This window comes from Cavia porcellus, unplaced genomic scaffold (assembly GCF_034190915.1).
Source record: "Cavia porcellus strain 051 isolate PalLab524CR breed Dunkin Hartley unplaced genomic scaffold, mCavPor4.1 scaffold_49, whole genome shotgun sequence".
Lineage (NCBI taxonomy): Eukaryota > Metazoa > Chordata > Mammalia > Rodentia > Caviidae > Cavia > Cavia porcellus.
Genome location: NW_026947532.1, coordinates 2,052,496 through 2,078,481, shown reverse-complemented (window position 1 = coordinate 2,078,481; position 25,986 = coordinate 2,052,496). Strand labels below are relative to the sequence as shown.

The following is a 25,986-nucleotide window of genomic DNA, read 5'->3' as shown; positions in this document are numbered from 1 at the left end:
CCAGGTGACACGGGCGCCAAGGAGACTTTTCTCCTGGAAACACGATCTGTCCCACGCATGTTCAGGCCTCTGCCCAGCCCACACGCACACACTCACCGGCAGCATGAGCATGGTTCCAGGGGGGCCAGGCAGGCCATCTGCCCCAGGAAGGCCGGGGCGTCCAGGGGGACCCTGGGGACAGAGAGGACAGCAGGTCAGAGCAGGACAGGGATGGAGACAGGCCACAGTGAGGATGAGGGCACCAGGAGGCACAGCCCAATCAGAAACAGAAAGGCCTGCACAGGCCCCAGGTCAGGGAACGTCCAGCCCGGGGAGGGCAAGGCTGCCTGCGGTCAGGGAAGCACTTAGGAAGGAGAGGTAGGAGAAGGTCAGGAGAGCACGTCCAGCCAAGTGAGAGCAGACACACAGTTCCCAGGGGTGCCCATCACCCAGGGGTGCCCCCCAGGGCTCCACACTACACAAGAACATGAGCTCCAGGCTGCTAGGCCCAGCGACCATCCTGTCTGGCCCAGCTCTGTGCATGGCTGCAGGGACAGGAGACCGACTGGGATGCACCCTCTTGCTCAGGGGAATGCAAACGGAAGGCTGCAGCAGGAGGGCTGCCCCGGGCAGCAACATGGTCCGGCAGCCTCAAGTGTGTGTTCAGGAAAGACCCAGGGTGGTCTCTAAGCTGGACCCAGTCTCTGGGGGGTTTTGGCCTCAGCATGATGGAACCCAGAGTGACTGAGATGCTCTACTTCACACCAGTCTGATCACACAGCTTATCACAGGCGCGGGATGCCTGGCTCAAGAGAGATGAGGCCACTCCACACCTTGATGGTGCTGAATCCTTCCCTATGGACCACAGCCCAGGTCTCACTGGCAGGCAATGATGTCATGGCTACACAGGGTCCCGTGTGCACCCACACAGAGCACCAAGCTCCAGCAGGAAACAGAAACCCCAGGCCTTCTGGATGTACCCAGGAGGGTGTGGAATCATCTGGGCCGGAAACCAAGGCTCGGCAGCCTTTCCTGCATCGGGCACGTTGGTGACAGGAGTAATCCATGCTCGTCAGATTCCCCATGACAGGGGAATCTATAGGTGCTGCAGACTTCCAGAGTGTGAGCACAGCCCCTTCCTCCTATAGACGCCCAGGGCTATCATCCATCTGTGTGTGCAGAGACAGCCGGAAAGGGAGGCCAGTGAGAGTGCCTGGCACACCTGGCACTTGAGAGGTGGCTGTCCCCCTCCAGGAATGCGACTGTCCTAGCATCATGTGCCTTCACAGCCAGCCACGGCCTACTGACGTCACCGCCCTTGTTCCTGTTGGCTGCAGGCCATGGGGTGGGGGGCAGCCTTTGCTTTAACCCCTCCTCCACAGGGGACAAATGCTGCCAGGACAAATGCTCCTGCTGGACAGGGCCCTAGGCACACAGCAGCTGGCCATGGCCTTGATCTTTCTTTACTCATGGACACTGCCAAATGGGCCCTCCCTTGCCATTTTGGAAAGAAATCCTCAGAAGACAAAAGGCCTGTTTCCAAACCAAAGATCCAAGTCTGGGAGGGTGGCTCAGTGGTCCAGCACTTGCGTGGCCTGTGCAAGGCCCTGGATTGCATCCCCAGCACTGCATGCACACATGCACACACACATGCCCACAGTCACACAGAGCATGTCTTACAGCCCAGGGTTTCTCTATGAAATTGAGTGCTCATGGCTACATGGGAACTGATCTCAATTTAAGCCCCCAGAAGAGATGCTGTCCATGTGGTTTATGTCTGCCTGCATGCGTGTACCTGTGCACTGTGTGACTGTGCTGTGTGCACACACGTGCTTGTGTGTAGCACATGCATGTGTGCAGATGTGCGTATACGCTCTCCTGTCCACACACACGGCTCTGAGTGCCCTTGTCCACTGCTGTCCATTTCCAGAGGCCCCACTGCCAGCGCTCTGCTGCCCTGCTCTTCCCAAGCCATGGGGGAGGAGTCCAAGCTTAGCGCACGCCAGCACTTTCCCTCCAGAGTGGGGTGGGACACTTCCTCTCCTCCACGCCCCACAGTCTCGGAGACCCACCGAGAAGCAGCTGCAGCCTGGATGGCGAGTGGGAACGAGGAGCCCACCAGGGGGTGCTATTCACTTCCCTCCCTTATCTGCAGGAGCACCCCAAGGCCACACAATGGGGTCTGGCAGCACGAGTGTTCCCACACCCCGACTTGGGGCTTTTGCCAACTGACCCCTTACAAACCTCTGCAGGAGCCCTCGCTCCCGGCCCTCCCCGGGAGCTGCCTGATTTTCTTCTCTATACCACGTCTACACACTCCGGAGGCCCATCCCCTGCTCCACCCATGGTGGGAAGCCCACGTCCCACTGGCCTCCTAAAAGGGCCTGCCACACTGGACCAGGAGCCTACCAGTGGCCACAGGGGACAAAGTTGTGATGATGCGTTTGACAGGAAATGGCCAGGAGATGTTGGGACAGTGGGGGGGTGAGTCCTGCAGCCGTCCTCACTGCAGGGCAACACGCTGCAATGCACCTGGCCCATGTGTGCACACCTGTGTGGTGGTTGTGTATGCACATGCTTAAGTGTGTTTATGTATGTATGTGTACTGCATACCGATGAGCACAGGTGCGTGTGCACAGGCATTTGTACGTGAGAGCGTATGCATATGTGAGGTGTGTGCACATGTGTGTGCACCTGGACGTGTCCGTGTGAACATAGGTTGTGTGAGTGTTCGTGCATGTATGTATGAAAGTGTGTGTGTGTGTGTGTGTGTGTGTGTGCCTGTGAACTTTCCTACCAGTCTCTGGCACACTCTATGACATTTTGCACACACCTGAGCCTAAACGCGGTGTAGTGCCCTCCCCCACCCCACCTCCAAGTGGAGATGTAACACAAGCCTCACACCGCGGCCTCTCCCAGAAACAAGTCCTGTGAACTGGGTGGCAGCCACATGCTTGTCAGGCACTCCGCCCTGTGACAGTGCAGGGACCTAGTCCGAGTTTGTCTCCTGGCCCCGGGTGTAAATCCAGCAGGCCAGGGGAGCTGATGGCCCGGATCCTGCCGGAGGCTGGTGCTAGGAACAGCACCACACCTGGTAGGTGGGAAGTACCAGCTGCCTTCCTAAGGGCACAGATTACAAACCCTTTCAAGGCCCAGAAAACGTTCCGAGGACCCCAAAGGGAGCCCTGTCCTGGACAAGTAAAGATGGGAGGCGGGGTCAAACATGGCCTTAATGGACTCCTGGACAGCTGTTGCCCCCTTGGGGACATTAAATGCATCTGCCCTGGGAGGGAGGGAGGTTCCCTGTGCAAGGCACAGAAGTGGAGCACCCCGCCTCTGCTCTGGTCATGAAGCTTCTCTGAGGAGCCTGCATGCAGCTGCAAGGTTTCCAGGGGGGCTGCTTCCCCATCATCCTCAGACCCAACGAAACATCCAGTGCTTTAATAAGAAGGGAGGGTACAGCAGACAGAAAACCTGAGCAGTGTCCTCAGAGGTCCCAGGAGGCTTTTAGTTAAAAGAAAATGTAAAAATATCCCTTTCACTGCTGACTTTCAGGAAAATCCTGAAAAACAATTGCTACCACAACAGCACCAGACGACACTCCCAGGGCTGCCGGGAAACCCACAAACGCCAAGACCCATGACTTCGAAGAGGCCTGAGGGGCAAGGGGGTCCACGACCACCCACCACCCCTCGGCTTTCTCTGTCACAAACCTTCTTGGGCACCAGCTCTGTGCCACACACTGGGGGAGCACTGCAGAGCCTGTCCTGCTTTCTAGGCAGTAGGTATGGGTCTCATCACCCAGCAGCCCCCCACAAAAAACCCAGGGAAGGCCCCACCTGCACTCAGGGCAGGGGAAGTTGCCCCATGCCCTAGAGGACAGCCACCACCACTGTCCACTCGTTGGGAAGGTTGGCCCCGGGCACCTGATCAGCAGCCATGCAGTCTCAATAATGCCAGCCTTGTTAGTCCACAGGCAACACCCAGGGTACCCCAAAAGCAGGAATCCGTGAAGAACTCTGCCGAGGGGTGCAAGAACCAGCCTGAAGGGAGAGGTGTGGGGCAGAGGACTGCCGCCAGCCCTGGGGGTTCAGGGGTTGCCTGTGCTTTTACTTTTGAGCCGCAGCATCAGTGCGGGGGGGCCTCTCAGGCTACACACCAGGAGACCTGGGCTCACCCCAGCTCCAGCTACACCACACCCCTGTGCAGCACCGCCCATCGGCCAAATGGGAAGGTGGAGGGCAGTGGCCAGCGGCCAGTTCCATCTCAACCCACAGCAATCACGGAGGGCGGGAAGGACACTCGGGGCCGGGGCTATGTTGCATGGGTCAGGAGTCGGCGCACATGCCCAGTGTGACACCAGTCACTGCTGTCAGCTACTGGTCACAGCTGCTCAAGGTGCCCACCCGGTGCAAGGACAGGGATGCGAGGAAAGGCACACATGCAGGCCTGTCTGGGAGAACCCACTGAGGAAGAAAAGGGCCCAGCAAGCCACGGCAGAAGGCAAGAATCCATTATCAGAGGCTCTGGGGGTATGCGGGCGGGAAACTCCAGGCTGGGAGGACTGGGGCAGCGGGCAGACTACAGGAGCCTCCTGTGCAGCCAGACTAGAGAGACCAGGTGGGGAGGTGGGACCCTGCACCTCTCCACACCTGCCGCTGTGGCCTGTGGCTATTTCTGCCATCGCTGCCCTCCCGCTGCCTTAGAGCACAGCACAGACCTCCCGTTAGATGGTGGCACTGACCCTTCCCCATGCTGGACGGGACAGCAGCGGTGAGCACCAAGACCAGCCTGGGCCCTGGTCCTACCTTACTACTGGTGTCCCCCTGTATTTCCCAGTCGCCCTGTCCTTTGTCTAGTTGCATCTCCACTCTGCCCTGCCCGTGTGGCAGGGGTGCCCGAGCTCCTGGGCCCGGTCTCTTCTTTGTGTTTTCACTTCTGGAGTAGAACTGAGCACAGCTCGTGGCTTCATTCCTGTGAATCTGCCTTTTGTCCTCTGAACTTGTAGGTCCCAGACACCGAAGCTTAGGGCTAGAGGAAACTTTCTGTGTCACAGCACAGGGATTCTGACCCCCCTGACACACACACACACACAAAGTAGTTTAGGTTCCTCATGATCCAGCAAGGTCCTGAGAGAGTGCGGAGCTGTGAACACAGGCCCACTGGAGTGCAGCCCAGGGATCCATGCTCAGTTCATGCTCAGCTCAGGGATCCATGACCCCCACCCAGAAAGCCCCTGGGGGAAGCTCTGTGCAGGGCTCCTCCAGCTCCAAGCACCACAGGCTCTGGAGGCACAGGCTTCTCTACCCACCTAAGCCCTGTTCCCATGCTCCGGGCACCTGAGCTGAAATCCCCACCACCCCACTGTCACAGACTGGGTCCCCCACACAGCACCAGGCCAGGCTGCCCAACTCTGCTCAAAAGCAGGGAGTGAATGGAAAGGGGCGCTTACAGCCAGATAGGCCTGCAAGGCCCCACTGGCACCCAAGAGGGCCCTTAGGGAATACCAGGCTGTGTGACAAACAGGCGGAACAACACTGAGGTTGACAAGTGACACTCACTGCTATCACCCTACCCCACACTTAAAGGAGACATGTTTCCTGAGGTCACACAGCCCACTCTCTAAGGCGTACGGGCTCTCAGATTTCTGTCTAGGTGTCCCGGGCAGACTCATGTGCTTGTAGGTGGGGTTTAGGGAGGGGCTGGATCATGGGTGTGGGACACGGGATAGTCCCCTGATTAGTGTAGCAAGGTTCTAGGTGTGCAGCATAAATTCAATGGAGAGGGAGACCCGCCCCAGGTGTGGTGGCACCAACCAACAGGATTGTAGCCTGGACGGAGTAAAAACGGAAGGAAGCCTTGCTGCCCCCTGCCTGCTCCGCCAGGGCTGTTTCTCCTCTGCCACCCTCTGCCACGGGCCTTGCCTCGGAACCGGCCCACTGTGGGCTGACAGTCCTACAAAGCGTCAACTAAAAACCTGTCCTCCTTTAACTTGTGGGTGCTGAGCAGCCTGTCCCAGCAATAAGAAAAGAAACTAAGAGTGTCACAGTCACGGTGCTCTGGGAGGGAAGTTGGCCGCTTTCTTGTCCTGCATGGAAATGTGGGAATGTGAGCTGCAGAGGGCGCTGCGTGAGTACAGACCCTAATGTGACATCCTGCTGGCCCTGGGCTGGGTGTGGACCATGGCAGCGGAATCAGGGTGGCCTGGAGAAGCTGAGTGAATCCTCAGAAGCTGCCAAGATGCCACTTCCTGCTGTGTCTGTCCCTAGAAGGAGACCTCACTGCCCAGGACCCAAGCCCCGGCCATGAGAACATTCTGTGAGCGGGGAATCTCAGATCACTCTCCCAAGTGGGCAGACTTAGCCGGCCACGCAAATACTCACAAGGTCCCAGACACTGAGGACAAACACCTGTCCCCACATGTCCCCCTCTTCTACAGCCCAGCCATGTGCTCTTAATCCTCCACTACGCAATGTTCATTAACCAGCAGAAAACACCAAAAAGGAAAGGAAAGGAAAACAGGGGAGCAGAACTGAGGGTCTGCAGTGCTCCAAGGCGCCACCAGGGGGCACGCAATGCACAGAGGACCCGTGGGCAGCCCCAGGGGACAGCCCCAGGAAAGTCACCCTCTTACCCTCTCTCCGGGGTCGCCCACTTGGCCAGTGGGACCTGTAGTTCCTGGAGGTCCTGGAAGACCCTGGAATTAAAAAGAAAATCAAGACAGGATTACAGGGGTGGCCACAGCACAGCACAACAGTGTTGGGGAGAGGCATGCAGGGTACACACTGGGCCCTAGTGGCCCTTGTCCCTTCCCACCAGGGGGTTCAGGAATGGCCCCCACAGCCCCTCCCCCAAGACACAAAACATACACCCTGACACTCACAGCGGGTCCTTCCGGGCCAGGTGGCCCCTCGATGAGCATGCCCTGCAAGATAGAAAACTCTGAGACCACAGGTCCCCAAGCCCCATGCCCCAGACCACAGGAAAAGAGGAGACAGAGGAATCATGGCTCCCAAGGGAACACTGACGCTCTGGGCACACTTTGAGGGTACAAGGCCTCCAGGAAACCTGGCTTGCTTCTGAACAGAGAAAGGACTTCCCCAGCCTGGGAGGGGGCACACGGGTGACCAGTGGGAACCCCCACAGCTTCCTCCCCAGCCCTTGAGGCTCCTCAGTACTGGAGAGAGGCTCACTGTGTTTACACAGATGTGTGCCCCGACAAAGAGCTATGCGTGCGGAGCACAGAGGCACTGGAGCATTGGTCCAGGGCCCATAATCCCAGCTTCCCGTTTCCTGCCTGGCCGAGCAGCTGAGCGAGGATTAACCAAGACAGCACTGACCACGGCAGAGCTCGGGGGACCACAGCTGCTTCCCGGACACACACACGGAGTTCTGGGGAGCTGGGGCAATGCCAGCCAGAACCTCACCAGAGGCCGAGCCCAGACCATTCCAGGTCATCGTGGAAAGGAGGCGGGAACGTAGGGGTAGGCAAGCCCGTTACAGGAGGCCCCACACCCTGCAGCCCTGGGCTGCACCCCACCCACCCTGTCCCCAGGTCCAGCAGGATGAGCCCCAGGAAAAGCTCCACTTTAGCTGCTCAGGGCACTGGGCATCAGTGAGCGCACTTTAGATCCTGGCATCTCACACAAACATGCAACAGCAAAGAGGGAAAAAAGCACGGGAGGTGGAATTGTTAATCTGCTTGACTGTGATAATCACTCCCTGGCGGGCACGTCCAAGTAAGACCATCAAATCACATTAGCTCATCACGATTCAAAGATACGCGACTCAAAAACATCGAGGCAATGAAAGATCCCAGACTTTGCTGAACTCAAATCAACTCTTATGAGGTAAAAACCCTGGAGAAGACACCCTTAATGAGGGCCCGCTGGGTCAATCAGACACCTTTCCACTAAGCAGATCCTCTCCCTTTTAAGGCATATCCAGTCTTGCTAACAAGTCCGAGGGGCTGGGAACGAGAGTGAGACAGGAATCCTGTCCCACGTCCGTGGCTCTGAGAACAGAGGTTGCAGAGGACCACGCATCCCAAGAGAGAACCGAGGGAGAGGGGACATTAGCCGCCCTCTGACACACACCGGGCTGGGCATGCCTGGAGCAGGCTCCCAGGACCAGACCATCTGTTCTGTGCGACTACAACTCTGAGGACATCTGGCAACACTACAGCTGAGATTCCAGCTGGCCACTCAATCTCTCCAGGGGTCCTGGCCAAAGACCAGGTGGATGCTCCAGGGGACCTGAGAGCTTGGCAGAAGGCAAATGCTGGGCAGGGGTGGGGACCTGGATCCCTCCCTGACTGCCTCCAGATGGGCGAAGACAAGAAGATGCCCCAGAGGCATGAGGACTGACCTCCACTTTCTATGCCCTGTGCTCCAGAGGAGGGGGGGCTCACCCTAGTCCTCTCCACACCCTCCTCACTCCCAGAGTCCTAGGACCCCACGGCCGAGATTTGATATACGCAGCTCAGCCAAGCCATGCCCTATTCCTGGGGCCCTGCCATGAGGCCACAGCTCCCAGCATGGCCCACAGATCTAGTCACAGCCTCCATCCCTGACCTGCCACACATGCCCAGTGGCTAACACAAGGACCCACACAGAGACTCGGCCAGGAAGTGTCCTTACCGGCTCGATGATGGCTGGCTCCCCCTTCTGACCCTTCTCACCCCGGGGTCCTCCAATCTGAGGTGAGGCGATGCAGGGCAGAGAGAACAGGGGAGAAAAGGGAAAAGAAAGTCGTCATTACACAAAGCCCAGGAGCAGGAGGGGAGACTGAGGCCAGAGGGCGCAGAGCCTCAGGCAGTCCCTGCAGAGGTCACGTCCTCGGCATCTGAGAGCCCTTCAGAGACTGCAGCCGTGGGGACACTGCATGCCCGCCCTGCCCTGCCAGCCTGCCCGGGTCAGAGCCCGGCCTCTCACCCCTTCATAGATGGTGTCCTGGTTCGCAGGCATGCCGGGCCCAATCTCTGACGGGGAGTTGTTGGGGTCAGAGTCAGGATCGAAGTAAGGGTCATAGTAGTTGTCTTCTACGTTCTTGATGGTTTCCTCTGTGAACTCACCCTCCAGGTCATCCTTCCCTTGCTCAGGGGACGGAGCTGGCTGCAGGGGCACAGGAGGGAGGGAGTAGCAGTGTCACCCAGGACAAGGGCAGCGGTGTCTCACCCACGAGATACGTCCAGCCCAAGCAAGGGCCCTGCAGTGGCCAGAAGTCCCTCGACACCTCCTCCCTGTCCTCCCAGGGCTCCCCCAAAGCACAATACCAAGCCAGCAGGGCTGGGAAATGGCCCCTCACTGCTGTGCCCGCTCTGGGGAGGTCAGTCTCAGGCGGGATCAGCCTGGGGCCCAAGGTCTCAGGACCAGGGATGTGACTGACTGGACCACACATCCCAGAGGGCAAGGATGGGCACTATGCATGGCTCTGACGAGCATTTTCCCTGAGCCACATGCTGGTGACACTCCTGCCTTGGCTGAAAACTGTGGCACCCAAGAGGCAGTATCACAGGTACTGCCCAGCCCACAGGACCCTGAGCTCCAGGGATTCCAGTCTGGTTCACAGCTAGTGCTGCTCGGTCTCCCCCTTAGCCACCTTGCTCTGGATCCTGCTCCCCAGCATAGATAGGCACCCCATAAGCAGGAGCCTCCTGGTCTGACCCCGCATGATCCTGAGGGGCCTCCAGGACCAGGTTGTTCTGCCCACTTGCAGGTGACAACCTGGCTACCTTGAAATCCACTCAGGGAGGGCCCCCACAGCATACCCCACTGCAGCATCTGTGGGGGGCGCCACACACACAGCTCTCCCGCACCCCACAAAGGACCCAGAGCTGGGGTGCAGGGGCCACCCAAGGTGAGAGGCAGAGCCAGGAGGAAATCCAGGGCCCCGGCCACAGCCTGCCTCAGCCTGGCCCCTAAACCAAGACAAAGGAAAGGAAGGGAATTACGTTGGAGACGTTGGAGGCACCCGTGGTGCTGGTGGGGACTTCGGCCCCAGCGTTGGGGTCAGTGGGCTGCTCAGGGTTCTCTAAGCCCTCGCCATAGTTGATATCCTCGTATGGGGCGGCCGTGTAGTAGTCATCAATGGGCACGTACTCGTAGTCTCCAATGCCGGGGTCCTCCACCCCGCCTTCCCGATCACTAGTCTCAGGTGCCAAATTGGGGGCCGTTGGGGCGGCCGTGGAAGGCAGGATTGGGTCCTGGAAGCCAAGGGTAGATAGAGAAGCAGAGTCAGGGTGCCCAGACCCAGGCCCCGTGCTCCAGCATGGGAGGGGGGCCCCTGAAAACGGAGTGGGCAGCATAGCCCGGCTAGGAGTCCAGCAGAGTCCTGTGGACTCAGGGTACAGGGTCCCTGGTCCTCTGGGAGGAGGCCTGGGTTACAGACTCCTAGCACAGGCTAAGATCCAGCAGGTGCCACCTGGGAGACCCCAAGCCACATCACAGAAGTCACACAGCAGAACAACTGGACCATCAGAGCAACAGGGACCAGGTGGTACCACCCTGGACAGCCCTGCACACACTCCTTCACGTGTGTTCACATGTGCGGGGCTGGACCTGGTCACTCCAAGGCTGCTAAGCACAGGTCTCCCAGGATCTCATTGAGGCCTTTGCATCCTCCACCCTGCTGTGTCCAGGTGAGATGGCCATGCAGAGAGGGGACCCTCAGTGAGCCTCCGACGGCACTGTGACCCAGACAAGGAGACTCGGGCTGGCCTTGGCACCTGTGCAAGGCCACGCAGCAGGTGGACGCAGAGGGGAACTAGGGCCCAGCCACACTTGTCTCACGTCGCCCCCACCCACCCACTATGCCTGGGCCTCAGCTGGGCACAGCCTCCTCAGTCTTGCCCTGCCCTGTTCCTGGCCCCAGGGACATGAGGCCCCCCACACACTCCCTGCCCCAGCCCAGCCTCCACCAGACCTCAGGAATCTCCGTGGTTTCTCTCGAGGCCTCCACGGGCTTGCTGGTTGGGGCAGACTCCTTCCCCAGGTCATCAGGGTCCTCGTAGTAAGGGTACTCGTAGTAATAGGTGTCACCATCACCCTCTCCGTCTGGGTACTGAAAGCAAATGCAGCCTGTGAGGTGGGGTAGGTACGTGGAGAAGACCCCAGCCTGCCAAGCCCACACCCGCCAGACCTGGCCACGGACAGAGGGTGCCAAGGTCTGCCTACCTAACACAGCCTGAGCTGCCATGGGGGTCCCGGGTCTCACTGTTCCCTCAGCAGCGCCCTGGGAAGCTGGGTTGGGCAGGGACCTCAGGCTCTGGAGCAGAAGCCAGAGAAAGCCAGGCCCTAAAGGGTGGCAGCTTCTGAACCCATTAGAGCCCAGAGCAGGACAAGGCAGCCATGGCCATGGCTGTGACCTGGGCAAGGCCCTGACCTTCCACTCAAACCCCAAAGGCCCCTTCTCAGCATGGAAATGTGTTTTCTCAAGAACTGAGGCTTGTCCTGGCCAGCAAGGAGCTCCATGCAGCCACCGTCCTGGGACTCAGGTGGCTCATGGGGTACAGCCAGGGCCATGAAGCCCGAGCAGCTGCTCTCTGACCGGTGAGAAAACAGAGGGAACAGAGCAGGCTGCAGTAGGACTCAAAGAACCAACAGTCCAGTTGGATGGGGTGGGGCCCACTTTGGGACCCTGAGAGTGGGGGACTGATCCAGTACATGAGGTCCTGCTGGGGCCCGCAGACAGGGGCCAGGGCAGAGAGGCAGGATACTCAGCATCAGAAGAGAAGCTACAGTGGCTGGTCCCAGGTGCCACCCATCTGCGAGCTCAGACATCTGGCCAGCAGCTGAGTCCTGGGGGCACCATGGTGGCTCTGGGCAACTCTAATACCCAGGGGGCACTGTTTGGTAAACCAAGGCAGAAACCGTAATTTCTCTCTAGAATCTGTTCACTACCTCGTCCTGTGGATTCGCAGAAAATAGGTCCCCCCACCCCGGCTGTTCTCCCACAAGCATCCTTCCCTGCTGACCCCTGCCCCAGGGAGTCTGGCCACGCTGCCCACCCTGAACCTGGCTAGAGCTGACTCACGTATTCATCTGGGTTGGGGTCCTGAGACTGGGGCGTGTCGGGGACCGCAGTGTCACAGTCGGGACTGTAGTGCTCACAGTAATCGTAAGCTGCCCGGTGGTCTGAGACGAAAAGCAACTGCTGGATGTCACCCTGGAAAAGGACAAAAGCTCGTGAACAAACAGCACAAGGTGCTGACACGGGGCGTGTGAGGCCACCTTTGGGGCAGACAGCAGTTCAGGCCCAACCTCAAGAGGAGCACACTGTCATGACCAAAGTTTATCCCATCTGCTCATCCACCCATCCACCCATCCTTCCACCCATCCATCCATCCATCCAATACCCATCCAACTATCCATGTATCTATTCACCTGTCCAAACTACCCACCCATGTAATCATCCATCCACTCATTTATCCTTCTATCCACGCACCCATCCATCCAACCATCCACTCATTCACCCATCCATCCATGCACCCACCCACCCATATATTCATCTGTTCATCCATCCATCCCTCTACCCACCCATCCATCCATCTGATACCTGTCCAGCTATTCATTTACTCATCCACCCATCCACCATCCACCCATCAATCCACACATTCAACCATCCATCCATCCCTCCACCCACCCAACACTCATCCAGCTGCTCATCTATTCATCCACACATCCGCCATCCACTCATACATTCATCCATCCACCCATTCATCCACCCACTACTCATCCAGCTATCCATGTATCTATTCACCCATCTATCCACTACCACTCACATAATCATCTGTTCATCCATCCATCCCTCCACCCACCCATCCATCCATCCATCTATCCAATACTCACCCATCTATTCATCCATCCACCCACTCTCGTCCATCCACTCATCCATCATCCAACCCCTGCCAGGTGCTGGAGCTCCCGTGGTTAGAAGATGTGGCCCATGAATGTAGCCACCTAAAAGTGTCAGGACTCAGCGGTACAGTGGGCTGCCTCCTTCTCCATCGCCCCTCAGTCAGGGCGTTATTTTTAAAAAGCAGTACTTGGTTTTCTAGTATGTTACAGAGAATTACTACATAACCCAGCAACACCAATCCTAGGAGCAGAAACAAATACACAAACAATTCACTCAACTCACCTCACCCTTTAAACGTGAAGGTAGGGTCTCAAATACTCGTGTAAATACATTTATAGCTGTGTTATTCATAAAGACCCAGAGACAAGGCACCCCAAGTCCCCACCCACTGATGAATGGCTGCAGAACACGGCACAGGTCACCCAGCCCCGAGAGGGGCTGAGCCCTGGCCTATGCTAGCACCCAGCTGAGCCTGCACCTGGCTCCCGGTGAGGCACCCACGCCCAGAGCTGGCGGCCTCACTGCCACCTCCTCTCCACAGCTCCCTCTGATGTACAGACAATGGAGAGGGCTGCTAGGGACAATAAGAAGCAGGTATCACAACCTCATCTGCAGAGACCACGATGATGAACAGGCCAGCTCGGCAATGTCCCAAGTGACCCCAGGCAGGGCATCTGTTGGCCCCCAATCAGCTGACGATACTCATACCCCAGCGACAGTATCTGCGTGACTGACGGACACAGTGCCTCCTCTCTCAAGTCTGTCCTGTGCCCCTGAGAACCCTGCACACTACATCTCTGACTCCTCGATCCCAATGAAGAAAATCAGGGCCACCCTGAGCAGTTTCCAGCCACTTCTCCCCTGTACCAGGATCACAGGAGGGGAAAAGGTTCAGCAGAAGAACCCAAGCGTGCTGGAAACAGTGTCACGGCAACGCCAACCAGGACTCGGCCCGGGGCCACGCAATCTGGGCCTGGAGTCCACCCCACCGCCCAGCAGTGACACAATGCACAGGTCACCTCACTGTGACAGTCAAGGACAGGCCCCAAGTCTCTGTGAAACCCTCCCCTGAGCCGCCATCTGAAAGGTGACATTTTCTATGTGATTTAAGCCAAGATTCTGCGCTTCCTGGGCAGAGGCACAGGCTTCCAAGACCCTTTGTGGGCTCTGTATCCAGCGACAGCTCTGCTCCTCCCAGGAAGAGGGTGATGCGCCAACCCACAGCCTGGCGGCCTTGTGGTGGCTTCACGCTGTGCCCCTGACCCTGGCAAGGCCCAAAGTGCCGAGGCTCATGGCCAGGGCTACGCGTGCACGCCAAGTCTGTTCTCAAGGCCACTGTCCTTGCAGACCTTGACGTGGGGGCTCTGGCCACAGTGGGACAGATGGGCCATGCCACCCAGGTGCTACTGCCAGCTCAGAGCTGCAACGGGGGGCTGTCAGGGCGAGGGAACCTTGTTCTACAGGGACACAGGCCTGCTATTCACCAGCTCTGCTGCCTCTGGCCACGGTATGGCCTGGGGTTTAGCCTGCTCCCCTCTTCAAGCCCTGCTTTGTCTCAGAAAATGAGTAACGGGCAAATCTGCACACAGAAGGCGCTTAGTAACCAACATTATAGGATCTGAGCCCCACTAGGGGCCCCAGACGGGACCAGGAGCAGGCACCAAAGAGCAGACAAATGAGTGGCAGAGAGGAGACTGCAGCTTCCGAGAGATGGACAGAGAGCAGGCACACATGCACATGCCAGGCAAGGCCTCGGCCAGGGAGGGCCGGCTCTCTGCCCCCAGGAAGGGAAGAAGATCTGGGCACACCTGTGACTGCAGTGGGGAGCCATGTCCTATGCCCCCTCTCCCACAGACAGCAGGAGCTGGAGGGCTGGCAGAGGGCATGGCTGGGCAGTGGCATGGAGCACCTTGCCTGGCCTGCTGGAGGCAAAGGAGACATGGACGACAGTACCAAGGTAGGAGAGGAGCTTTGGTCAGGGGGGTCAGCGGGGGGAGGCTGAGGCAAGCTGGCGCCCAGTGTGGACAGCACAGTGAGACCCTGTCTCTAAGTAAAAGGTCAAAGGGGCTGGAGACACAGCTCCGTGGTAGCAGGTAGTTGATTTCAAGCCCCAGTATTAAAGGAGGGAGGCAGGGAGTTAGGGAGGAATTCTCTGCCCTGTACCTGTCTGGGCAAAATCGGGCCTGCACGGACAGAGTTCTTGGCTTCTTAGTCATCACTTAGTGTTTTCAAACCCATTTTGGGAGCCAGGTATGTGGACCCAAGCCTCAGGGGTCTGTCAGGGCTGGACTTCCTGCTCTCTGGCACTGTCTCTCCATTCTACTGGAAAGTCACCCTGCTTCCTCCCATCTCTGGGCCACTTTCCCCAATACATACAACCTCGGGGAGTGTCACCAGCTCCTGACTCCAGCTTAAGGGCACTGCACTCCCTGGCTGTGTCAAGGGCCCTGTCCTTCAGGAGTAGAACACCCTTCTTGCCAGAACACAGCAGAGCCCAGGGTGCAGGGCAGGGGCAGCCCCAGGTCTCTGCCAGAAAAGGGCAGTGGGACCCTGGGGCAGGTTCATCAGGGTAGCCCAGTGAATTGGTGTTCTGGAGAGACAGGGTCCTACCAGGAGGACAGGACACAACTAGATGGTGTGAGGGAGAATATGGACACCACCAAGCTCTAGGTCATGGTTGGGCCCATGAATGGTGAGTGAAGTAGTGGACAGAAGGATAAATGGGATGGACGGACAGATGGATGGATGGATGGATGGATGGATGGATGGATGGATGGATGGATGAATGGATGCTTTTATGGGGTTATATCTAGATGTCCCCCCAAAGCCTGAGATGGTCATAGGTGGGGATTTTTTAGAGGTGGCTGGATCTAGGGTGTGTGATGCTGGGACTGAGGGGCACTCACCCTGAGATGGGTAGCCTGAATGGAACCTAAGGCACAGAAAGAGGCCTGCTCTCATGGCTGCCGCTGCTGCCTGCCCTGCCACAGTCTCTCGTCCATGCGGCCCTGTTCTCCTGCCACCTGCCCAGTTAACTATGAACTGAGACCATTAAAAACCTTAAGCTAAGCAAACCTTTTCTCCTTTTAACTGGTGGTGTCAGGTATTCTTTCGGCAATGAGAAAGTAACCAAGACAGACTGACAGACACAGGACACAGCACCTGTCTGCTTGTGTGACTCCATCACCTCAGGTGGACAGATGAGGAGATGGGCTCAGACAAGAGGACCCAGGCCCAGTGGCAGTGCCACAGAGCGGTGCCCAGGACCTGATGCATGTGAGCCCAGTGCTCCTGACGGCCAGCAAGCTCATCGCTGCCCTTCTGTCCCCACATTTCAGAGTGGAAAACTCCTCCTCAGCCTACAAGAAGCTGAGACAGAATGATACTCTTCCCACCAGGAAGCAGTGCGGTGGGCAGGGGTGTCACCTGGTCACCAAGGAACCCACTAATCCCAGACACAGGGAGCCACAGCTCACAACACCAGCACACATTGCTGATAACACTGCCCTGCCACACATGGGTCACCCTTTCCACAGGACAAGGACAGCAGCACAGGAGAAGTGGTGTGGGGTCACCTACAACAGGAGGGCTGACTCCAGGCCCCAGCAGCTGGGCTGCAGGGTCAGGGCAATGGCTCCTTTCCTCACACTGAACAGGTCCAGGGCCACACAGAGGGATGCAGGGGACAGGGAGGGGGACAGAACATGGCAGTAGAAAGTGGCCTGCATCTGAAACTCTCCGGCAGATGAGGGCAGGATGAGAAGAGAGTGAATCAAACTGCCCACGTTTACTTAGCAACAGGACTCCTAGTTCAAACTTCCTTCCATTCAGATGAAATATCCTCTCCCACCTGGGAGCTGGTTGTCCAAACTGCATTCTCCTCCAGAACACCTGATGAGAGTGATTGCAACACTGGGACTCCCGATGGCTGGCAGCCCTGGTCTGCTGAAGCCTCTGCCTCCTAGGTACCCCAAGCTTCCCAAGACAGGGTGCCTGCACCCCTCACACACCTAGCATGGCGGCCCACCCCACCCAGCCCTGGAAGTCCCCAGACCCAGCCTCGGCCAGCCTGGCTCCTGGCCTGAGGGTGGACACACAACCCCACATGCCCTGAGCAGAACATATGAGGGCTGAAAGCGGGGGGACCCTCCCTTGAAAGGAGGAGGGGAGGACCCTCCCTGCACTTCCATGAGACCCCCACCTCTGCCCTGCCCAACTGGGGCCACATGGTCCCATCCAAGTCCCAAGAGCCAGGAGCATGGACCCCTCACTCTGCCCTCCAGGGGTAGTCATCTGTCCCCAGGGGGCACAGATGGTAGCAGGATCTGACAGCACCCATGAGGTGCCATGGGGCACTCTGATGGGGAGACACGTGGGACAAGGCACGGCATATACCAGGTGCAGCGGGCACTGTGCTCAGCAACGTCCAAGCTCCCGAGGCCCACGCCTGTCACTAGCCTAGCAGGAAACCCGAGGGGAAGAGGGCAGAGAGCATTCTGTCCTCAGCCAGTTCTGTCCGGCAGGAACTCAGCAGAACCTGGGCCCAGAGCCTGCAATATGAGCAGTCAGGAGTACCTGTGGGCAGCGGGGTGGGAGGACTGCACCTTGCAGACGTCCAAGAAGCTGTTCCTGCCCCCTATTCCCTCGGGGGCATTGGGAATTCCTTCCCGGACCTTCCTTCAGCTGCTTCCCTACAGGGCAAGGGGCTGTGGAGACCATGGGCCCACCACCTGCCACCACGCAGTGCCACCCCGGGACTGCCCTCCTGATAGCTCTGGGGAACCCAGACAAGGCCGGCCGCGGACTCTATGTTCAAGTCCCCTCCTATGAGACCCTTGCAGTCCATCTCAGAGGGCTTCTGGCATAGCCACAACCCCATGGCCAGGACAGTGGCACCCTGGCACACCAGGTCAAATACAAACAACCTTTCAAAGGTTAAAGCAGTGGCCAAGCACTGTGGCTTCCTGCAGAGAGCATTTTCCCCAGGCCACAAGTGACCCAGGGCCCAGCTCCACACCCCAGCCCCGGGACACCACTGCCGGCAGCCTCCTCCCCACACCTGATCTGGGAAGGGCCAGGTGCCCAGGGTCCGGGAACACACAGGGCCCCCGGCCAACACGGTGCAGCCTGAAGCCCAGCCACGCCTTCCCATCGCATGTCACTGCCGAGTGTCTGCCACCCGCACAGCCCAGGCCCAGCAGGGGGTGGGCGCAGACTCTGGCTTCTTCTGAGGCTGCACAGCTGCACTCTCACACCTCCATGCTGGCTGTCCCAGCACATCGAAGGCCACACTCCCGCCCTCACTGCCCTCCACCCGCACCCTCAGCCCTAGCCCGCGTCTGGCTTTTACTTTATTTGCACTTTGAGACAGGGTCTCTCTAAATGACTAAGTTACCCAGGCTCAAACTTGTGATCCTCCTGTCTCTGCCTCCCAGAGTACGTGGACAACGCGCAGGCGCCCCCACACCTAACTGCACCCCATGTTGTTTCTCCAGCCCTCCCTCCTGCAGGGCCACATGTTCCCCAAATGCACAGGTCAAGCAGCAGGATCTGGTGTTGCCTGGTATGTGTGCGTGATGTTCAGTGTATGGGGTGTGTGCTGTGTAGGCACGTGTGCATGTGTGAGCGTGTGTGAGCACATTAGCTGATGCATATGTGCATTTGTGTGTGCACATGTGGGGGGTGGTGCATGCGTGTGGGAGCATGCACATGTGTGCGTGTGTGCATTCAGGTGTATGTCTAGTGCAGTGCCTGCCTTTGTGTATGTGTCATGTGTGCCCATGTGTGAGCCTGTGGACATGTTCACACGTGTGTTTGCATGTAAATGCATGTATCTGGTGTGGTATGGGCATGGGTTTGCAGCTGGGCCAGTATGTGTGCCTGGGCAGAGCGTGTGCACATGTGTGTATGTCCAGCATGGTGCGTGAGCACATCTATATCTATGTGTGTCACGTGCAGACCCCCACACAGAGCAAACTGCTGACCTACGGAGGCTGTGGGGTGACACCGAGTCCTGCTCTCAGCCCCTCCACAGCGGTCATGGGTCCCCACACTGCTTCCTTCTGTGAAACCAACTGCACTTGCCGGCCATGCGTGCAGGCCAGAGGCTGCCCCATGTATGTCTCACAACAGCAGGCTTGATGCCCAGGCTGCATGACACAGGCGTGCTACCCGTGGTTCCCCAGTCCTGCCCCAGAGCTGCCTGTCTCAGAGTTTCTGCAGATGGTTCCAAGTGGCATAGCCCCCAGCCACAGGACATTGCATCAGCCCCTTCAGGGTGGACAGCCAACAGCTCTCCCCTGATCGGCTCAGCCTGCTTATCCTCCCTGCCCATCTTCTGGACTGAACCTGCTCCCCACTTCCCTCAAGCCCAACACCAAGGCTCAGGCCCAGGGGCTGCATGGTGGGGCCTTGGATGCTTGATCACGCCTGGAGAGCAGGTGCCAGCGGCAGGAGTGCCATGTGTGCTCTGACACCTGACCACAGCCTCCCGCTTTGACACACCTGCTTTCTGTCTCCAGCCAGATCAAAATGCCCTGTGGAGCTGCAGGAAGCCTCCGCCCACACCCCTTGTTCAGGCAGCCACCCCACTCCACTACACAGACAGGCAGCACGTGGGCCATCTCCCAAGGGGCACAGGCCAGGCGACCCTCCGCCACCCAGGACACAGCAGGAGGCGGGGGGTGTTGTCCTTGGCTCTCACCCAGGCCGCAGCATTTGCTGAGCCAGTCAGTTCTGCTGGTGCCGATAATGAGATTTCATCCGGGCTGCATTTCTGTGCCGAGCTGAGGAAATTGCAAAGTTTTCATTGGAGGCTTTGCAAGCCCGAGGGCCATGCAGACAGAATGCGGAGCTGCCCACATTAGGAAGCCAAGAGAAGCTCCTCAAATCACACAGCTCTCGGCATTTCCTCCTGAGCCTTTGGACTTCGCTTGCTCCCTTCCACTCCACTCCCACCTGGAACCACGACCACCTGCACCCAGCTCCCCTCACCCAAATGTGCTCTGTGGGCCCCTGGCTGAGCACTTTACTTGTCTTGTAGATTTCGCTAATTTTAGCCAGAGCACTTCAAGCTCATACACGGAGAGGAACAGAGAAAGTCAGAGGACCGGGACTTCTTGCCCGAGGCTGCAGGAGAACCAAAACTTGGCCAAACCAAGAGGCAGCGCGCTGTGCAGGGGAGGTCAGGTACTCGCCGCCCCACCCCCGCACTTTTGGGTGGCGACACCCTCCCACCACCTTGCCAAGTGCAGCCGGCTCCAGTTATGGTGCCCACGGGACCCCAGTGCATCTCAAGCTGAGTCTCCCTGCTCATCACAAGCAGAGGAAGATGGGACTGAGACAGCACGATGGGGCAGCTGAACTGCGCCCCTAGCAGGTGGGCGACCTCAAGTGTTCTCCCACCAGGCACCAAGCCACACCTGGTGTCCGCGCAGTGAGAGGGGAACAGCACTGCCCTAGAGGCTCCCTTAGGCTCATCTACCTGTGGCCACCCGCTCAGGACATCCAGGGAGAATGTCCTCACAAACGTACTGGGTGCAGGTGGTGACACCACCATCACCTCTACCAGCGCCATCATCACCACATCATCCGTCATCGCCTGAACCACAGTGATACCAGCCCTGGACCACATCAGCACCTGCACTGCTGTGACCGCCATCACAGCATCAACTGCTGTCATGGCCACCAGCAGCCACAGCACGCTCACCACAACCACCGTCCCCACCACCATCACCGCCGTCACTGTTCCCACCAGTGCCACCTCCCCCGTCCCTGGCAGAGACCCCAGCACTGAAGGAGGAGGTGATGGGTGGCAACAGCTGGGAGGTGTCTGCTCAGGGACCCAGCAAGCAGGAGCCCAAGGGACTTGTGGATGTCCCCATGCCCAGACCAGTGGCCTGGACTGTGTTGCGGTCATCACAGGCCAGCAGGAGCAGGGACTGGGGTGGCACTCAGGGACAGCCTACATAAGCTGCCCCAACCAGGCTCCGGCAGAAGGACACCTTGCCCAGCTCACCAGTGGGACAGAGACAGAGGCAGCAGGGGCCACAGCTGCCTTGGAAGCCAGAGCAGCACAGCCCTGCTCCTGCCTGCGAGAGTGCAATTCCAGGAAAGGCGGGGTCAGTGGAAAAGCCAGGCTCCTGGGGAGGAACTCAGGATGAGGCAAATACTTGGCTGCTCCGAGCGCTGAACTCGGGGGTCAGTGGAGGGCCCTGGGCTGCTTGGCCCCGACACCATCGACCCTGAATGCAGAGAGAGCTGAATGCAGTCGTCTGGTGTCGCTGCCCCTTGAAACAGGCGACAGCTTAAAAGCACATTTGGCTCCCAGCCTGGAGCTCTCAGGCTGGCTGCTCTGGGCCTCGTCCTCCTCCACGGCTCCTCCAGAAGAGGGTCCTTCTGCTGCAGGCCCCTGGCTTCATAGGCCAGGGGACTCTGGCATCCTCCAGCCCAGGAAGAAAGGGACACAGGAATAGAGTGCAAGGAGCCCCAGGCAAGGCCAGGGTACCAAAAGGGCAATCGGGGTCCAGCATCCAGGCTGGGGAAGGGCACACAAGGCTTAGCGTCCCACTCCACGGTCACCTCACCAGGCAACGGCTGGTGACGGCTTCCTGATCTGCACAAGGAAGCATGAAGCACTGTGATACGTGCCTGTGATCCCAGCCTCCCGGGAGGCTGAGGCAGGAGGATTGCACATTCATGCTCTGCCTGGGCAACTTAGCAACTTAGTAAGACTCTCCTAAAATGTAAAAAATGATAATAATATAAAGGCTGGCACTGAAGCTCAGTGCAGAGATTACAGAAAGATGGAGAAAGAGAAAGAAAGAATGACAAAAGGAATGAAGGACAGGAGGAACAAAAAGGAAGAGGAACAGGAGGAGAGGAGGCAGAGACAAAAGAGAAGAGGAGAGGAAGGGAGAGGAGAGGAGCAGCCAACCCCCCTCCTCAGGTCTGGGTCTCAGCTGAGCCCTGCCCCCTCGGCCAGCCTCTGCCTGCTGGGAACAACCACTCCTCTCCCTACACCCCGGCTCTCTCTGTGTCATGTCCATCCCTGTTTCCAGGACCATTCATGGCTCCTGACCCAGCCCCGATGCAAAGACCTCTTTGTGCACCCACCTCCCCGCCAACAGAGCCCACCCGCCCAGCGCCACGCATGGGGGTGAGGCCCTGGGACCACCCAGCACATCCCAGTTGGGGCACGGCTGGGCACGCAACCAAGGACACACTGATGGGGACAAGCCAGGCCCAGCCTGGACCCCCACCCCAGCTGGGGCATGGAGGACAGCAGTCCAGCCGCCCAGCAGCCCAGACCTCGAAGGGGACTTGGGAGATCGGGTGTGGGCACATATATGCAGGTGACCCCTGGCCACTTCGCTCCAGGGGGCTCCTTGGCTCACACCCAGGCATCGGTATGGTCCCAGGGCCCCACCCCATGTGGTGAGCTCAGCAAAGAACAGCCACCAGCTCTGATGCCAGGGGCCGGGGTGCTGCGGTTTGTTGCACCCCTCAAAGGTACTGATGGTGTGTGCAGCCTCCTATCCGTACCCCATGCCAGCCCATCGCATCCATTTTAAGGATGAAGGCCTGGGCTCAATGTCTCTGGCCAGGAAGATGAACCAGGAAGGCCAAGGACATGGGATGGAGGACCTTAGCCTCTCTCTGCATTCAGCTTCCTCCTGGAGGCTCTGCAGGAGCCTGGGCATCCACCTCCCTGGATGGCAGGGGGTCCGCATCAGAGCTGAACTGGGGCCCAGGCTGGGGGCTGAGAGGGCTGGAAACTCCAGGCCCACCAAGCCCATACACCCAGGCCAAGGGCTCCTCACCACAGGCAAGAGTACATCTTGGCCCCAGGAATCTCTGCACCCAGCTGTCTCCCTCAAGAACACTTCAGGCTGGACAAGGGGCCTCTGAGTGGCCAGAGCCACTCCAGGAAAAGCCCTGCAGCCCCAAAGCTCCCCAGCACCCGACCCCGCGCTCTGCAAACATCACTGTGCAGAGAGCCTGTGCACCTGCTCGCTGGCTCCTCCCAGCTCCCCTAGACCCCCACAGGGGTGCGGGCCACGTGGGCTGGTAATGAGTGCAATTCACCTTCCAGGGGAAGGACGGGGTCCCAGAGAAAGCACTTCCACAGTGCCACCCTCTCTGTCTTTCTAGAAAAGCCAAGCAGTGAAAATCGACAGAGCCATTACCGGAATCTTGCAGAATCAAAGAGTTAAATGGCTTCCACTTCAAAAGGCCCTGAAATTCAGCTGCACAGGGGAGGAGACAAAGGGCAGCCGGGAGGAGGCCGCTCCCCACCTTATCATTACGGGCTCAGGAAAAGGAAGGGAAAAGGGCCCCATGGGCCGCCCCGGGCACCGCCGCACTCCGCCGGTCTTCATTAAGGCAGACAGGTCCAATTTCCCGCCGTGAGCACAGCTAACAGCCAGGAAACCCTGGGGCTGGGAAAACAGCGCCTCTGGACCATTAACAACCTGTGGTCAACAAAAATCCCTGCTCTGGGCAGCCAGGCTCACGCCAGTCCAACTCCTGCCAGGCAAACAGGCTCTCCAGCCATAGGCTGGCTGCTGAGGGCTGCGGGGGGAGAGGACCAAGCTAGATGACGACCCCAGGCCCCTCGGCTCCAGGTTTATTTGTCTGTGAAAATAACATGGAGTTTTCACCCTTTACCAACACACAGGTGGAAGCCGGGGATGCCTGCAACAAGCACCCCAGTCCCGGTGCCGAGCAGCACCGCATACACCCACAGCTCCCATGGTGTCACTGCCACAGTCCACGCTTTGCCAAGGACAGTCCCGAAGCCCATCCAAGTCACCCACCTTGCCTGGATCTCCCAGCAGCGCTCATCCCAGCCTGCGACGTCCCCAAGCCAGCTCTCAACACCACTGCCCAGCATAGCCCAAGGATGCCGCCCACAAAGCTGAGGATGGACCTGGCCAGGTCCCGCCCACCAGGAGTCTCTGTAACCTACAGCCAGGCACCGTCAGCAGGACCCAAGCATCTGGCCCACCCTGTGGGACATCCAGGCCACCACATTCAGGAACCCTGACCTACAGAAAGGCAGCCACGTCCAGCAGACCCAGTGTCACATCACTTCCCTGCACCTCCTCAGTTCTTCCCAGCTGTCCACACTGGACCACAGAGCTCAGTCCCTACTGTCCCCTGGTGCTGGCTCAGAACAAGTGCAGCTGCCGCTTTTCAACGACTGTCCACAAAGGAGGAGCATGCCATACCTTACATTCAACCTCAGCACAGCCATGTTTATAATCCCATTTCACAGACAGAGAAACAGGCTACGCATCACTCCAACACCCAGCAAAGCCGAGAGCACCACCTGGAGGCCCCCACTGTGGCCAGCGTTCTGCTAATTTTCCTGCCCACAGTCACACTGCACGACCACTGCAGCCTCCACGAGGAGGACCAGGAAATGCACTTCCTCTCATGTCCACCACAGAGGGCCTTGTCCCTGCCCTGCCTCCACAGCAGACATCACCCTGTCAATACAGGCATGAGGCACAGCATGGCGTGCCCGGTGGCCTGGGGTTGGGTGAACACCACCTCCGGTCTGCAGCAGGGACCTATGTCACCAGCAGGCTGTGTTCCAGGTGGCTCGGGAACCAGTGCTGCCACTCACCTCGAACACCTCCTCATCCAGGATCCGGGTGCCGAACACGATGATACCGTTGACATCTATGATGGGGTGGTCACTGCGGTCCAGGAACTTCGTGGTCTTCTTTTTACAGTCAAGGATCAGGGTGACGTTTTTCTTGTGGACACTGAGAGCGATTCTGTGCCACCTGCAGGGGAACAGACAGCCTAGGGCTGGGGGCTGGAGCTGCAGAAGCCCAACCTGGGGTCTTCACTTGTCCCCCAGCACTGCAGGCACCGCAAGGGCACTCAGCTTCCCACAACCTCAGAATCCTTGTCTCTTCAGACGGGGACACTGGGCCCCAGGAGCTCACTGGGACGCTCAAGGGAGCACTGGGGCCAGAGACCCAGAGCAGCCCGACACCAGCCACTGTCACAGCCCCCGGCAGGAGTGGGAGGGAGGCCAAGATGCAGGGTGACCCCAGCGTGGAGGCCCCAGTCTGGCATGTGGCAGCTGAGCCCTGAGACAAGCTGCGGGGCACTGGATGCGGCAGCATCAACACGCAATACAGTCTCAGGAAAGACAGAGTCACCTCCTGTCCTGGGAGGCCAGGCTTGCTGACCATGGAGGGGACTCCTTTCATTCAAGCCCCTACAGGCAAGGTCGCCCCAGCAGAGATCTTTTAAACCATCCACTAGCATGTCGAATGTGCCACCCTCCAGGAAGGATCCCACAAGACCCTTCCGGAACAGCTACATGCCACAGCGTCTCTCGGACACAGAGGCAGCGTTTGGTGTTTTGATGTGTTTTACAAAGCACAAAAGAAGACAGTGAGGGAACAGGAAATCCCAGAGGATGCACTCACACTGGAGCCCAAGCCTCGGGACTCTCCCACAGGTGCCACCCACTTCACACCCTACCACAACAGCCCTTCTGCCCCCTCCTGCCACAGGAGGGGGACAGGGTCACCCCCATGCCACTTACTTGCCATCCGACAGGTTGATGCCCCGGAAGAGCGGGTACTGCTCAGGCCCCGGTTTCCCCGTGTGGTCCTCGTAGAGGAAGACCGGCGAGCGGCCCATCTCCAGGCCAATCTGCTGGATGCCCTGCTCATTGTAGATAGAGACCAGGAAGGCCTGGCTACCTTTCTTGGCTTTCACAGTGGTCAGGATGGAGAAGTCCTCGGGGAATGCAGATGCTGGAACAGGAGACCGAGGTGAGGGGCTGCAAACCAACCCACGGGGACCTGCGCTGGCACACATCTGCCCCTGGATCACTCCAGCCCTGTAGCCCCTTCTGCCATGGCATGGCAAGCCCATCCTCTGATGCCTTAGCTCAAGCGCAAGCCCCTCCATGAAATCAGACTGGTCCACTCTGTCTCTACACCCGCATGTGAGCCAAGCTACAGCCCCTAGAGCACGCACTCTCCCAGGCAGGGGCCATGCCTGGGGCACCTTGGTAGCTGTAACTGCATCACAGGCTGTGCATGGCACTATCTCCTTCAACATGCACTGTGGGAGGTGGGGGGAGAAGAGGGGAGGTGCAGACCCCTCTAGGTGTGG

The 25,986-nt window shown here is 58.7% G+C and overlaps 1 protein-coding gene across 2 annotated transcripts in view; it reads right to left on the bottom strand.

Annotated features, from left to right (window-relative positions):
- The window catches only part of Col5a1 (collagen type V alpha 1 chain), a 119,333-nt gene that overhangs the window by 63,361 nt on the left and 29,986 nt on the right, over positions 1–25,986 (bottom strand). For both annotated transcript variants that reach the window (XM_063244181.1, XM_013153252.2), the window contains exons 3-12: positions 25,409–25,622; positions 24,470–24,632; positions 12,013–12,144; positions 10,903–11,040; positions 9,932–10,183; positions 8,913–9,092; positions 8,619–8,675; positions 6,863–6,904; positions 6,614–6,676; positions 97–171 (exon numbers count right to left, since the gene is read on the bottom strand). In XM_063244181.1, coding sequence (XP_063100251.1) covers positions 97–171; positions 6,614–6,676; positions 6,863–6,904; positions 8,619–8,675; positions 8,913–9,092; positions 9,932–10,183; positions 10,903–11,040; positions 12,013–12,144; positions 24,470–24,632; positions 25,409–25,622 — 1,316 coding nt within the window. The remainder of the gene's footprint in view (positions 1–96; positions 172–6,613; positions 6,677–6,862; positions 6,905–8,618; positions 8,676–8,912; positions 9,093–9,931; positions 10,184–10,902; positions 11,041–12,012; positions 12,145–24,469; positions 24,633–25,408; positions 25,623–25,986) is intronic.